This window comes from Microplitis mediator, chromosome 7, assembly GCF_029852145.1.
Source record: "Microplitis mediator isolate UGA2020A chromosome 7, iyMicMedi2.1, whole genome shotgun sequence".
Lineage (NCBI taxonomy): Eukaryota > Metazoa > Arthropoda > Insecta > Hymenoptera > Braconidae > Microplitis > Microplitis mediator.
In genome coordinates this window covers 270957-287408 of record NC_079975.1, presented here as the reverse complement: position 1 = coordinate 287408, position 16452 = coordinate 270957, and the positions used below count along the sequence as shown (strand labels likewise).

Here is a 16452-nt window from a genome sequence, read left to right as displayed (position 1 = left end):
AATAACAAAAAAGAATTTATTTAAAAATCACAAAATGTTTGACCCCGTAGACTAATCCCAAACTTCCTGAATAAAAACATAATTTTGATATTTTTCTGGGCTCTCGAAATTAATAACTCTATTTATTTTAAAAATATTAAATTTTTATAGCAGGAAACTAACAAAAATCAATTACTTTCTAAAATAACTATTAAAACTTGGTAGGAGATTAGTTTAGTGATTGAGTTGGCCTTAGGCAAGGTAACATCCAATAATTGAACCCACCAGAGTCTACGTTTTCAGTAGACTTGAAAACTGGACTATCTAAATATCATCAGTACGCTGAGTACACTTTAATGTATGTATATATACATAAGTGACGGATCCAATTCATACAACTACTACAGCTATTACTACAACTACTATTTCTTTCTCTCTCAATATATATAAATATAGTATTACTAGTAGTCTAAAACTACTGCATACCCAATCACATTCTATTTTCGTAGCTAGATTCAGATTTTCTCTCTCAAACCTCGGATCAATTTCATTTTTATTCCTCAATAAACCCTCTCTCAATTTAAATTTTCGATTTGTTCTCACGTGCTTCACAACGAGCGCTCACCCGCCTTTTTATTCTTCTTACCCTACATTACGCGGGCGCATTTATATCTGCAATAGTTTCTGCGAAACCGGTAATATCGTGAACATAAAAAGATTTAAAAAATTTAATGTCGCTATAAACATTTCTAAAACGTGCAAATAATATTTTATTTCAGTTGAAATTTTTTTTTACCTCACACTATCTGGAATTATACGTTTTCAAATATAAGCTGTGATACCTTAACTTTCTGATCAATTGCCTGTGAATAATTTTATCAAATAATATTATCTGCAATTACATTCATTCCATATTTCAAAATTTTTATCAGCACAATTTTACATTTATTCGCCAAATAATCTATTTATAAATACAAAAATGTTTTAAAAGAATAAAAAAATATTTTTCATCTCTCACGAGTTACGAATAGAGTAAATAAAAAAAAAAATTCATTTAATTTGAATGAAGATTAAAAAAAAAATTGAAAGCCAATAGAGAAAAATTTTTAATCTATTTTTTATTACATTCACATTTTTATTTAAATATTGAAATAGAAAAAAAAATATTAATATATATATTTATTTTTATTGTTATTAAATTTCGTCAAGTGGACGTTTATTAAAACGAAAGAAGATAAATCGTTTGATGTAGTAAGATAAATAATATACATAAATAAATATTTGTAAAATGTTGCAATAAAATAACATTAATAATATTTCGTTAGTTGTGTGGGTGTGGGCAGAGAGCTCCACAGAGCTGTAAAATCAACAAACATAATGTTGATAATGTGGGTTATTGAGCGGTTTCAGTGCGTATGTGGTGCAAACTGTATATGCAATTCTACTTACGCAAGCAGAGGCGCCTTGTTGTTTCAATAGAGTTTCACACAACACCCACATTATATATATATATAAATTTATATGTATTCCTGCACCACACCTCATACAATTTTCCTTTTATTCTCTCTACATAAATCTACAACTATGTTAGTTTGTCAATCTATATATTTAAATGCCATCGTGATTCTGTGAACGTAAACATTCAAACTTACTCGTTTCTAACTTCCGTACAATAGACAATATCATTTCCGATTAGATAAACCCAATTTTTATTCTTTTTTATTTCAACCAACTTGTTATTTATTGACTGACCAGAATAGAACAATTAACGAATTGCCAATTTCATAATTGATGAAACATAAATTCACTATGATATTCCATCAGCAAAATTAGTAAATATTTTAAAAATAATGTCAGGAAGATAAATGTATTGCACACCTCAAGCGCGAAAGCTTTACTGTCGGTTCTTCCTCGTTGACAATTTTTCTCATACAAAAACATTTCTACACCCTTTTCATAGCACAAAAAATTATTAAATTGTGTACTCGCATGCATATAATTTATTAAGGAATAATTTAAACTCAACGTTGAGTCGATTTGTTAATTCATTAATTTTAAATTAATTATTTTAATCCAAGAAACTAGCGCTGTCAATTGTTACGTATGAATCTTCGTAAGCACGATAACTCCCGATAGACACCATTAATCGGCCTAACTTTTATTTTGTTGTCTTTGTATTTTTTATCACAAGAACCCTTATGAAAATTACTATATGAATCCTTTTAGTTTAATTGTAATTAATTAACGACGTAAAAGTGATTATTCGTGAAAAATTTAGCTGCTATTTTTACTGTTGTTATTTTTTTTTTCATTGTTTCTCTCTATCAACTACTAGTGGCAGCACTAACGTATTAATATGTTTGAAAAAAAAAAAGTGACATCTAAGACAAAAGGCGGAATATTTAAAAAAAATGTTATTAAAAAAATATTAAACTGAAAATAAGAAATAAAAAATCAAATTGATAATTTGTAAGTAGATAAAAGTTCATAATAAAAAAAAAATACATTTATATTATATAATAAAAGTAATGATTAAAAATAAAATGAGTGATTGAGGTGTGCACTTTTGGATTTTCCAACATTTTTTTTAATATCTTATTTAATTATTCAATATAATTGAGCTCTAAGCTGGTTTCAAAAGTTGTCAAGGTTTATAAAGAGTTCAATCTTTTATATATTCTCAATACTCTTCCTGATGGTAAGTCCGTTCGTTCACCGTTTTAATAGAATACAAGGTGTTTCAAGTTATTTTTAAATAAAGGCGGGTAATTATACCACAGTCTTTAAATACAATCCAGAAACACTAAGAGTAGCGCCTGTCTAGCAGCATCAGCTTTATTGTTTAAGAGAGACAGCGGGTTTGAGATAAGTATTCACAAACTTTTATTTATGATTTAATTCGGCAATGAATAAAAGTTAACTACATTTTTATTTTTAATGTCCTTATGATCTATCAAATGCCATCAAATAATATAAAGAGGAAAAACTAAGTAAATATATACGTTCTGTACAAACATTTATCTGATTAGAAATTAAACAGTAGAATGTATACAAGCCAAAAAAAGAAGATATTGAAAAATAAAATGGTGAGTTTGTGTTTAAATGGAATTTATTTATTTACAAAAGGACAATGGACAAAGCGGAGTAAAATATATATTATTTGTGTAGGTATACGTATAAAGTAAGAGAAAGATGGTGATATATATGTATCGGGTAGTGCAATCACAAGCTCACTTTACGTTCCATAGGTTGGTCTTGATGGCTGCACTAGTGCAATGGTGGTGGGTTTGAGTCGAGACCGAGTCGTCTCTTCCTGTTTCTCAGTTGAATGGTTTCCAGCTGGATGATGACAACACCACGCAACGAAACTTTCTCGTTCACAGTTTGTGAACATAAAAGTATACAGTTGTAACGACATTTCTTCTTATTTTAATATTTTTTGTTTTCGTTTTTTTTCGTTCGTCCATTTATTTATTCATAGCTTTTAAAATGGAATTTTTTCAAGTATTTAAACAAGGATAGTCATGATAGTGTCAAAGAGAAGAAACCGCAAGAGCTGGTATAATGTCCTTAAGAGAAAAGAAATTCGATAGGTAGACTCAAACAATAACTTCTGATGTATCAATTGATCCTACATTACCAAGCAGCTCATAACACAAAATTGCACATTTGAAGGTCCGACTATAGTGGCATATTTGTGGCAGGTTAGGCTACGAAATTTAAGTGATGTGTTGATCAAAATTATTACTGATAGACTGCAGTGGATAGTTCTTTAATTTTTTTTTTTTTACTTAAAATTTCGATGCTTAAGAATAAACTTTCCGATTTTTGAATCATGCCTTAAATTTTTCTAGTTATTAGATCAAAAGCTCAGTGAATAATCAAATTAAAAAACAGAACTCACATAAAATTATTATTTAAAAAATTGTCTAGTTAGAAATAATATTTTAGAGATTCAAATTTTGAAATGGATTTTTTTTCTTTTTTATTATTATTCATGTATAATTTTGTTTGCTAAAATAGAGCGTTTTAAAAATGGATGATAGTATGTTTAAATTTTTTGGTCGATTAATTTTAGTGAATAGCGTATAAAATATATTAAAAGAGCGACAAGTTGCATTTAAGTGTTTGGATGTAGTAAAATAATAATGCATTTAGCGATAAAAATATAGAGTAACACAAAATGTGTTTGCGCTGAATTTAATGATCGATAAAACAGTTGTGAAAAATTGCAGATTACAGGGCTCGTTTGCGATATAAAAAAATGACTTATTCTCTCTCATTGTTGTCGTTAAAAAGATTTATTATGACTCGAGAGTATTTTCCTCAGATCGCTAGACAGTAGGACGTACCAAAGATATAAAAAATAATTTTCATATTTTTTTTTAAAGCTTTATCGACAATTCTTCTCTTCACAATTGAATAAATATTCTCAAATAAATTACTACGTTCCGGACTAAATATATAAAAAAATAATCATAAACCATTATGATAACAACTATAATAATAATAATAATAATGTATCTATTAGCAAGAAATTCAACGTCACGGTAAAAAAAATTGGTATTATTTTTTACATTCTATTTACGTTTATCCAAGAGTACTTTGCGTGCTTTCTTTTCATTTCCGGTTATTTTCTTGGTTTTATTATTGTTATTATTATTATTATTATTTTTTTTTAGCTTCTGGACTGGCGTAATCTTGGCTCCACTACTAGTTTTTCTCAGGTCTCTTGAGAAATAATGCCTCTGTATTCTTTCACATGCTTTTCACTTCCTCTGACGTATTCTTTGGTTTGCTATCTCACTATTTGTCATGAGGATCGCGACAAAAGACACTCTTCCATTGTCTTTACATGCTAAATTTTTATTATTATTTTTTATTTCTAAGTAATTTAGCATAAATCAAAATACATCCAATTAACTTTTCTTTTTTTAAATTTAGTATAAAAAAAAAAAAAATATTCACGATATTTTATTTTCATAACGAAAAAAGGTATAGTTAAAAAAATAAATTTCTGTTTAACATGGATTTTTATTTTTAATAAAATTATCTGTACGCATACAAAGTGAATTTCATTGCAATCTGATGAATTTCAGTTTCAACCGAAAAAAATTAATTTTACGAAATAAAATTTTTTAATTCAATTAAAGTTTTAATTAACTATCAACGGTTTTAACTAAAGCGAAACAATGTTAAAACAAAATAATTTCATATTGTATATTACAGTTTCAAGGTGACAAAACAATTTCCGTAAAAAAATTAATATTTCAATGGGAACGAGTTTGCTTGATATTATTACTATAATTTTTTTTTTTTATAATGTAAATTGAGTAAGCGAATCTACATTATGCTCACGCAGTAAAAAAATGTTCTACATTGCATTAAATTTTTTGATTACTTTATACAATAGATCGTTATAGAAAATAATTGAGTGTAAGTTTGTTTTACGTAAAAATTTAATAAATTATCGAATAATTTTAATTATTCAGTGTGTTATTAAAATTATCATAATAAATTTTAGTTTAAAAGTATTTTCTGATTGAAAGTAAATTTATAAAAAAAGTATTTTATATTTTTTTTTCCTTTACTTTTAGTGCTCGGCAATGGCAATCCCACTTGGAAAGTTTGAAATTTTCTTAGCACAAAGTTTCCGACGAATATCGATTTTATTAGGTCTAGTCATACTCGAAGGCAGCGAGAGAGCTTTGCGAGTGAGTGTCTAGAGAATCGCATACTTATACATAATTTACTAGATTTGTATTACCAACAGACACTTGGGCTCGTAAATAAAATCATGAGACGATGAAATCATTAAATATGTTAACTTTTCCCAAACTAAATTAAATTTAAATTTAAATTACGATATTTTGTGTGTAAATATTTGAATATACTTTTCCATCCAATTTACAATTTTCTTATTACTTCTACAACTACTGCTACGACTTCTGTTACTGCTGCTACTGCTATTACTTTAGTTTAATTTTCGATTCCCAGTTATTGCACTAGTTCGCTAAACTTTTTACCGATTCTCAGTTTATATAACAAATATATTCAATGAATTTAATATAATTATTAGTTATGTTACTAAATTGTTATTTTTTTTCAAAATTTCTACTGCAGTAGTTTTGGTCCGAACATAAAAAAAAATTGAAAAATGAAAAAAAAAAAAAACTACGAAACCTATGAATCTCCCAAAAAATTTCATGTCTGAAAGATGTCTGGGAATGTGTGGAAAAATTCCAAAGTTCTATCAAGATTTGTCTAAAAGTATTTTTTTATCAATCAAATTTAAATTCAATCGGGATTTCGGAAGGATATTTTCGAAAGAATATTTGAAATTTTTATTTTAAAAACAACTTTAGCCGTGCATATACCAAAGTTTTTCTTTCATCCGAAATTGGATTTAAACTTGAGCTCCAACTAGCTTCATCATTATTATAACTCACTCACTTAAGCCCAAACTCGGAAAATTCAATATGTATGTATATATTTATGAGGTTATTGTAAACAGGTGTTTGATCATCAGTGAATGCAAACGAGGTGGGTGTTATAAAGCTACTCTCTGGCCAACAACAGAAACTATCTTAATAACTCGTTAATATATGAACACATGTACCAAAACTTTTATTATTATTATTCTCATTGTTAAAATACTAATAAAAATAATGATATTTATTAAATATAAAAATTGTAAAAAGGAAAATTAAGTAAATTTGGGATATGAAAAAAGTTAAATTTAATATTTTTAAATTTAAAGCGAGAATGCGTAGATTAAAGGTCACTTTTTTCTACTTTTTTCTACTTTTTCCACGTAGCCTGAGGTAATAGAGCTGTGCAGGGCAGAATAAAAGCTCCGGCGAGTATTCTTCGTAAAGTCATTACACACACCAAGAACCCAAGTGGACGGGCTCAACACTGTGCACTCATCGTAAAACTTGGCTAAAACTATTTCTGACGAAACACCTCTCTTTCCTTCTCTTCTCTATTTTTATTTAACCGTGCCCCATTTTCACTCCCGGGGGATTTCCGAGTGACCTGATCAGAGCAGGAAAAGCTTCCAAGCTAAAAGGATAAAGACCAAGTACACAGCTGCTGAAGATGCTTTAGCAAAAGCACAGGCACCAACCACCCACCCACCACAAGTGAGTTATTATTCAAACTCTCGACCCTGAGAACTCACTGGGATTGTTTGCTGACCTGTGAACGCCCGATAGAATGACCTACCGATATATAGATCCATGCATGTTAAACTAAAACTTTATCCAACTACACCAGTTATAATGTTTGAATTTTGTTAAGTGAGTAGTCTTGAATTTACATCGAAAACTTTAATTTTAAATTTTAAATTCAAAACTTGTCCGTCTTGTTCACAAGATTCACTTTAAAAGTTAACAAACATTGACCTATATTGTTAAAACAATTTAAATTGTGTCATACACTCCTTACTTACTCGACCAATCAGGAAATTCAACAGCCGTTAAAGTCACCAGTAGTTTTACCAACAGAAAAAAATATATTACATACACTGTAAAAAATCACCGGGGTAAGTCCAAACGGTGTAGGTGTTAAAATTGGCGGTGTTAAATTTCAACACCGAAAGCGGTGTGAAAATAACGCCTCCGCCGGTGTAAATATTTTATACCGGTGTTAAAATAACGCCGTCGCCGGTGTAAAAATTCTTTACCGGTGTTAAAATATTTTACTTTGAAAATATTTTTACTTACTCGATCACTATACTTGTTAATAAATGATATTCTTTAATTATTTTCATAAAGAACTGACATTTTTTGTGTTTTATAATCTTTAAAGTTAATACTCCAAGCGGACGCAGTTTACCCTGTTTTTACACCGGTATTACTCCGCTTTTACACCTGTTACCCCGCTTTTACACCGATATTACTCCGTTTTTACGCCGGTCACCCTGATTTAACACCGGTATTTTTAACACCGGTGAATTACTCCTCCTACACCGGTGTAATTTTATTTTAACACCAGGCGGAGTTAAAATGAGTCTATTTTTACCACCGCTCTTTTTACAGTGTATATATTTACCGTTGAATATTAATTTATCATAAGTAAGAAATAAAATAAAAGGAATATGATATGATAGCTGATGAAGAGAATAAAGATCCATAAAGTTATATTAAAGTTAGAGATGGTACGTCTGTTAGTAACAAGTTATACAGCAATTGTGGAAACTAAATTCTGCGGAAGGCGGTGGCCCGTGAAAACCACAAGAAACTTAATTACCCGATGTGGTTAAATACTGTCAGAGAATTAGATTGTACGAATGTAGAAGGGTGTTTGAGACGATTATTTGTCCAGGCCCTTGATCCAATTCATTCTCCTTCCAAACAACTACGTTTTGTACTTGGGATAATTGCATAGAACGGTTATTTCCAACCAATCACTTTTTACAACAGTTTCAAACCCATTCTGTCAATGACGCTCGCACTGAGCTATTTAGCTGTTTAGCTCACGACAATAGAACGCTTCACCTTATAATTAACTGATACTTTAATGGCTATTGCCTATTAGACCGTTATTCTCTAAATATCCATCTGGATAATGGAATTCTTTAATCAACACTTACGTCATTGTTATTATTATTATAGAATAAATTACTTAGTTTTATAATTCATGAGGATTAAATCTGTGAGATAAATTGGGCTATTAAAGTTTTCAACTGACTAATAAATTATTAAAGAAAAAGCCTCGTCGTTAATAAAAGTTGCATTAATTTTAAGACGACATTTAACTATAGCAAGTAGAGAATGAATAAATATATGAAAATAAATGGTTCGTAGTGAAAAGCACAAACAACTGAAAAAATATAAAAACAAGTCATGTTAAATGAGTAAAAAGGGCTGATTGCATGAACAAGAGTAGTTTAAACTAAAAAATAAATATAAAAAATAAGGTAATGAAGAAAGAGAATTCTGAGTGGGTGGATGGGTGTGTACGTGGGAAAACCGAAGCTTAACGAGCAAAAATGTCTCTTCGTTATCGCTCGCATCAGAAATACAAACGATAGTACTAGAGGCAATTTGACTCTCTGCTCGCTTGGTGCTTGTAATTCTAGCTTGTTCATTTTCCTGTGGGTAACTGAACGAACAAGATTTATTTTCCATGAGTTTAAGTTACGGATGTCACTGCGGTTGCGCTGCCGGTTTCTGATGCTCTGATGGGAAAAAGAGACAACATTTTCTTCAGTGCTTTAGTTGGAATATTCTCAAGAGAACGACAGACCAAAAGAGCCTCTCTTTAATTGGCTTTTCGAAAGACGGATCATGTCATTTTTTTATTTTTTACTCCGCGCTTTTTCTCTTTGACTTTAGCTCTATAATTCGAAATTTTTTATTTATGATATGTCTGCATATATATATATTTTTTTCCATGTCTTTAATTATTTTTTTCTTTATAATGATAAATTTATTCGTTGAGTTTTTGCTTGTAATATTTAATGTCATGGAGCAAAAAATGTAATTAAACTTGTGACCAAAGTTCCGGTAGGTAATTTAACTAGTTTACATTTAACTCGATCAAGAGAGAGATTGAGAAAGTATAGATATATACATACGTATGGTATAAGTATATAAAAGGACATGGTATGAGAAACAGCGATTGATGTCTCTGTTAATAGCAGACTGCACACTTTGGTGTGCTATTTGAAAAAAGTTTTCCCTGCGGCGCTACTTGGGAAGCGTTCGTTAGTTGGGGTCGCTGCAAAGAGTATCGAGTGGCAATTAGTTTCTGTAAAGATCAAGTTGTCGTTTAATTTTATAATTGCAATCTTTTTAATTTCACGTAAATAAACACACAAACCAATCAACTAAAAAAATATATAATTACAACATTATAAATCAATAATCGAGCTACAATTTATCGATTACTAATTCAAAAACAATAATTAAAAAAAAAAAAGTTCAATATCTTTCAAATAAATCAGTTAATAAAAAATGATTGTTTGATGTTTCTCAAATCTACCTCTCAATATTTCTGACAGTGACAACCATTAATACGATCTCAGTATCCTAAAGCATTTAGCACTCGATCGAAGAGTGACGCGACTCGATTGCGGAAGAGCATCTACTAACCGAAAAAAAAATAAAAAACAAATACGGACAGTAAAAAAAAGCGAGACAAGCGATAGAAGCATTTTAAAGTCGAATACAACTGGATTCACGTCGTTACGACCGCATTCGGACTGTCGATTAAATTTTTTGAGCTTTCACCAGCTAGACTGAATGCTGCTTCAAGTGCAACTTGATATACATACAACATTCCGTTGTTTCCCGCAAATATATTCATGTGCATTTACCCACACAGCTCTTCTGAGCCCGCATAAAAATAAAAAAATATACATCCATACATATATGCATGCCACAAAGTATCGTAATTTCAATTTTATTTTTTTTTTTTGCACTGAAATATCGATTTACTATTTGTATAGACGGCAAGTATTTCACCTAAAATATATCGCTGGACTGTGTTCCAGAAATATATATGTGTATATATGAGTATGTGCATAGGTATGAAAGTGTAAAACCCACTTGGACGAAGCTATAGAGCGTAAGCGTGAAAAGCCGCAACTCCTATATATATAAATATGTATATATGTATGTATGGGTTTACTTGGTATCGCAAAACGAGTACTGTTACCGTTTGAGAGCACTCAGGCTAACCAATTCGTATTGTAACACATTTGTCAGTTTATTGCATCCAAGGTGTATGCAACATACAGATATAAAATTATTATATAGCTTTCAGAAGTTAGTCATCCATGTATGCATGTTACTTTTGCCTAAGCCATTTTACCGTGAAACTTGTATCGCACACCGCAAATCCAAAAGTTTAAGCCTGACCTGCGGTCACATACAACCAGCTGTCACAGCTGTTTCTATTAAAACTTAAACTTAAATTTAAATGTTGCTTCATTTATGGTTAACCATTTATAATATAATCGACAATTATTTCATTATTTTATGGAGAAAAAAAAAAAGTACTTACGACGTCAATGAGCTGGGATAGACGCAGGCCCATTTTAACCGTGAGGCGATCACTGTTGTTGCCAACTGGCCGGATAAGGCGATTGTAATTGGACAGCAGATCCTCGTAAAGACGTTTTGAATCAGGATTTGCGCTTGCACGTGGCAATGACGCAACAATAAGCGACATGACAACCGCCATGGCCAACAATCCGCCCAGCCTGGACCACCGTCGCCACTCGCCTTTCCCACCGTAGTCCGTCCAAGCATCTCTGACCATCGTACGCCGTGTCCACCCCTAAACACACAAATATTCATTCATTTATAAATTAATAGTAACTTACTGTTGGTGACATTTAGAACCTGATTATTAAACCACAAATGACAGTCATTTGACTCATGTGCAAACATAATTATCTTAAATAAGCTACCTGACTACACTAAATCATATGACGATTATTAAAGGAAAATATCACAGATCAGAATATTGGATATTGAAAGCACAAATGAAATTATTCATATCATCATTAGCAGAATTGTAATCTTCTTAACTTTATTTGAATAATATTTTATCAAAAACAAAAATGGGAACTTGGTAGTTTTGCCTGCAATATAACTAATCAAAATAGTCTAACATCTATTACAGCAATTGCCAACAACTAAGTTAAATCAAACAGCAGTTAAGTTAAACTAAAGACCAACAGAACAGCACAGGAACATAACTTAAACTTTGCCCATTCCATCGAAGCTTACTTGCAAGACTTTTGACAATTAAAATTCAGTAATTCGCTCGAATTGCCCAAAAGCTAAAGTACAGCGATGAGCGGTGAGCAGTGGCAAGTGTTTAAGTGCTGGATATTGGCAGGTACCCATCAAGGTTATATAGCTACAATGTCTTAAACAATAGACAGCATTGAAGCCAAAGTCAAGCCTCCAGCGCACTTGATACCTTATGTACCTGGAGCTATGTTCCTTTATCATAATACACAATGTTCTGTAACCTCAATCAATTTGGTAAAGACATGATCTACAAACAACCAGGCTATCCTATTAACTTATACACGATCTCTAAACTGACGGACCAAAACCTGACTCATCTTCCATCAAACCGGATAATCATACAATTGTTTCTTTAATTAAATCAACAATATCTTGATATTCATACTGAAACAGGAATCTCTGTCAATCCGTTCAGTTGACGAATAGTCCAGCTCTTTGTACAATTGTTAAAGTACAAGTACACAAGTATGTACACATTTCTGTGGATTTAGCAATCAATAAGTTTACTTTCGGTTGCGTCCGAGTCAAGAACAGAGAAGATTATTTGATCCTGATACTCAGGATATGATATTATGTAATGTATCTCGCAATCCAAAGGATTGAAGCAGCATCAACGGGATGAGATATGCTTTAAGTATATCTACACACACATATATATCTGCCTGTAATAGCTACAGTAGCTGCAACAGAGTCTGGACTATTGATTATACACTTGAATACCTTGCATCGAATTTATCGCGATTGCTAAACCAATCGATATCTCTGTATTGTAGATACCCCTGTCGACTGTAGATTCCATAATTCAAGTCAGTTCAATACCACTCTGTTGTGTCTGTGTGTTTCTATCTATATCTCTTGGTTGCCTGTCAACGTTAATCGCATTCCACATTCAATGGATCAGAAGTATGGAATTATGTTTTAATTAACAACGTTATTATTATTATTGTCAATTAATTAATAAAAAATATCGAGTCAGGTGAAAATCAAAAAAGCCACTGCACTTTATTTTAATTGATATAATATGTCAATTATTTATCGAATTTAATTATTAAATACATTTTTGATTTAATGATAATTCAAATTCGTTAAATTTAGTGAAGTAGATTATGGGTAATATTTGTAGGTTTTATGTTTTAAATAATGGATTGAAGGGTAAAACCTAAATGCGCTGACAGTAAACCAGCCGCAGAAAACACAAATTTGTTCACACTTGCATGGGCAACTGATCGGGAAACGAGTATCCTATGTATCCTATGTATGTAGATAATCGTGTTTTACGGTGATTTTGGTAAACAACGGTTGATGGTGAGTCAGATAGATCAGTGTGTGTATCTTGTCCAAAAAGAGACATGCTCACTGCGTACACATAAATTAAAACAAACTCGAGGACAAAAAATAAGTCCAATGATTAATTTTAAAAATAAAATATACATTCGGTTCAATTGATTTATCAGTGTATGCATTTGTACTTATGTATGTTTAATGAGCAAACGATGTCACACGCTTTCCGTTCAACGAATCGTGTAATTTAACGCGTAAAAGTGTGAGTTTAAATTCAAAAAATATAATAACAATGATAATGATAATAGACGATGTAAATACAAAATTATGCGGCTGTTTGTGCGAATTGAATGCATGAATAAATATGTCTTTATGAAAATAATTATTTTTCTCATTTTATTTATTGCTGTTGGTTGTTTTATTGTTGCTATTGTTGTTCAGTTCAGAAGAATTTTGTGAATAGAACATGAGAAAAATTTGACTGAACAAGATAGAGAATGTATTGCGCATTGTTTTAAAACATTTTGAGTTATGTTATAAATTACAAACAATGCAGGTGAATAATTAAATGCGGTTTTAAATCACTAAAAAATTAATGAAATTGTATGATAATAAAGTTTTCGATTGGGTCATGTTATGCGGGAATTTGAGTAAGTTTTAACTTTTTATTGTTTGATAAATCAAATGAATATTATACGCGGTTTGTTTAATGTTTATCAATTATTATAATGGATTATTTAGCCTGATAAGGCCTCGAGCCAGTCGACCATTTCGATAAGTATTTAGTTATTAATTTTTATTTTATAACAGAGCAAAAAATAATTATAAAATTATTTAAGAAGATTGCGGTAACTAATTCACGAGGATTATAAAAATTAAGGAAACCCGAGTTTATTATTCAGAAGAGCTCGAGTTTAATATGAAAAAATAGAGGAGCGATGGTAAAGGAATAAAACAATGTTAAAATAAAATAAGATAAAATAAAAAATAAAAGTTGGCATTTTCTCGGTCTCTGTCAATGTCTAGTGTATTCGTGTCACGTAAGAATACTCGACTCTTTAAGTGGTGAAGTACGTGAGCGTGAATTTTTTTTACTGCATCATCTCCATGAACTCTGCGGTTCTGAGGCTCTGGGTCTAAGTTGAGTATGAGCAAAGAATGAGAGAGAATGAGTACTGAGGATTTAGGAAAAGAGATAGCTGAAAAGTCTTATACAGTCTATATTCAGTGTACTCAGTGTGGCTATACTTTGCATTACACTGTAGACTCTATATATGACCACCAGAGAAAAATCCAACGAGACTCGCTGGCAGTTGCCCAGCTGCTAGCCTGACTATACGTTTCCCTTTTCTACTTTTATACTTTTATACTTTTATACTCTTTCCTTTATTTTTACATATTTTTTTTTACTTTGTTTCAACATTTCTCGGCTTCTACTTTTATATTTTTTATTTTTTCGTTTTATCTCGTCGAGATTTATGAAGGGTTGTCCGAAAAAACCCATAAAGATTCTCATTTATGCGCTCACAATGTACCTTTCAGACAACCAACAAACTTTTTCAAAATTAATGTACCTTTTTTTATTATTATTCATCATAAAAAAGTTTAAGAAACTAAGTTACATATAAATTCTTTTAATAACATTTATTTCAATACTTCCTTTCTTTCCTGATTTCCAAAAAAAAAAAAAAAAATTAAATAACAGCAGTTATAACGCATTAAAAGAAAAAACGAAATTTTTCTATTATTAATGCAGTAAATTTTTTAATTTTCACTTAAATTTGAGAAAAAAAAAATGCTCCCTACAATTTTTAGCTGCTCCATTTTGCTCGTATAACCTATTAATAAAGCGTAAGCTCTTACAAGTTATTGATCGAAAAGTGATATGAATAATAGAATAAAATCGTAAAATTAAAACTGAATAAATTCATCACAACTATTCTGTTAAATAAAATTCGATAATTTTGTTTTAAAATGTACGTCTGATGTGTGCACTATTGATTTTATCAACCTATTTTAATTTATTGCCAGAGATAAATTTTATTATAATTAAGACGTTAATTATTAATTACAAAGGTTTATTAAATAATTATTTCTTCTGCCACGAAAAAGTCTTAAATTAATAAATGTAAAAAACTATAACTTTTTAATTAAATTAAATACTCAATAAAATTGAATTTTTTAATAATAAAAAAATGGTTAAAAATTAAACTGCTTGCTCTACTCGATCGATAACAGATAAAAATAATAAACTAATCATGCACTCATCTAAATTAAATAAAATAAATATCAATGGCTTTAAATAAAAGATAAAGACTAGAGGAAAGTTTGCTGACTAACTTTTGATAGACTATTTATCCGTATTAACGAATGAAAAATGGCTGTTGGCCAAATTAACGTGAGCTTGCTGGACCTCGATAGCCACGAGACTTTTTATCGTTTGACCTCTCAAATCTTCTTAAATATATATATACCTACACTGTAAAAAATCACCGGGGTAAGTCCAAGCGGTGTAGGTGTTAAAATTTTCGGTGTTAAATTTACCCCCGAAAGCGGTGTGAAAATAACGCCGCCACCGGTGTAAATATTCTGTACCGGTGTTATAATAATGCCGCCACCGGTGTAAATATTCTAGACCGGTGTTAAAATAACGCCGCCGCCGGTGTAGATATTCTTTACCAGTGTTAAAATATTTTACTTTGTGAATATTTTTACTTACTCGATCACTATACTTGTTAATAAATGATATTTTTTATTAATTTTCATAAAGAACTGACATTTTTTGTGTTTTATAATCTTTAAAGTTAATACTCCAAGCGGACGCAATTTACTCCGCTTTTACACCGGTATTACTCCGTTTTTACACCTGTTACCCCGCTTTTACACCGGTATTACTCCGTTTTTACACCGGTTACCCGGCTTTTACACCGGTTTCACTCCGCTTTTACACCGGTATTTTTAACACCGGTGTATTACTCCTCCTACACCGGTGTAATTTCATTTTAACACCGGGCGGAGTTAAAACGAGCCCATTTTTAACACCGCTTTTTTTACAGTGTAGAGATAAATAAAACTTTTAAGTAACAAATAAGTTTGTGGCATTATTTAATTTTTTATCAGTTCGAGTCGTCTTAAATCCCAGTAATTTTAATTGATTCTATACTTGGATATTTTTAATTAAGCTTGACATCCAGCTAATTACTTGAGGATTTAAGATTCAACAGTTATTATTCGGTTCATTGATCCCCAATTGAATTTTGAAATTACATATAGATTAAAAGCAATAAACCATGATTAAACCATAAAGCTTAATACCCCATTTTATTTTCCATTTTTTTAAAAAGATTTCTTACTTGAACAAACTTTATGCTTCGTCATGACTTTATATTGATAAAAAAATTTTTAATCTAAAATCCATTCG

At 30.5% G+C, this 16452-nt stretch overlaps 1 protein-coding gene across 2 annotated transcripts in view; it reads right to left on the bottom strand.

Moving 5' to 3' along the window:
- The window catches only part of LOC130671671 (acetylcholine receptor subunit alpha-like 1), an 88521-nt gene that overhangs the window by 46873 nt on the left and 25196 nt on the right, over positions 1 to 16452 (bottom strand). For both annotated transcript variants that reach the window (XM_057475718.1, XM_057475719.1), the window contains exon 2: positions 10993 to 11268. In XM_057475718.1, coding sequence (XP_057331701.1) covers positions 10993 to 11250 — 258 coding nt within the window. In that variant the 5' untranslated portion in view covers positions 11251 to 11268. The remainder of the gene's footprint in view (positions 1 to 10992; positions 11269 to 16452) is intronic.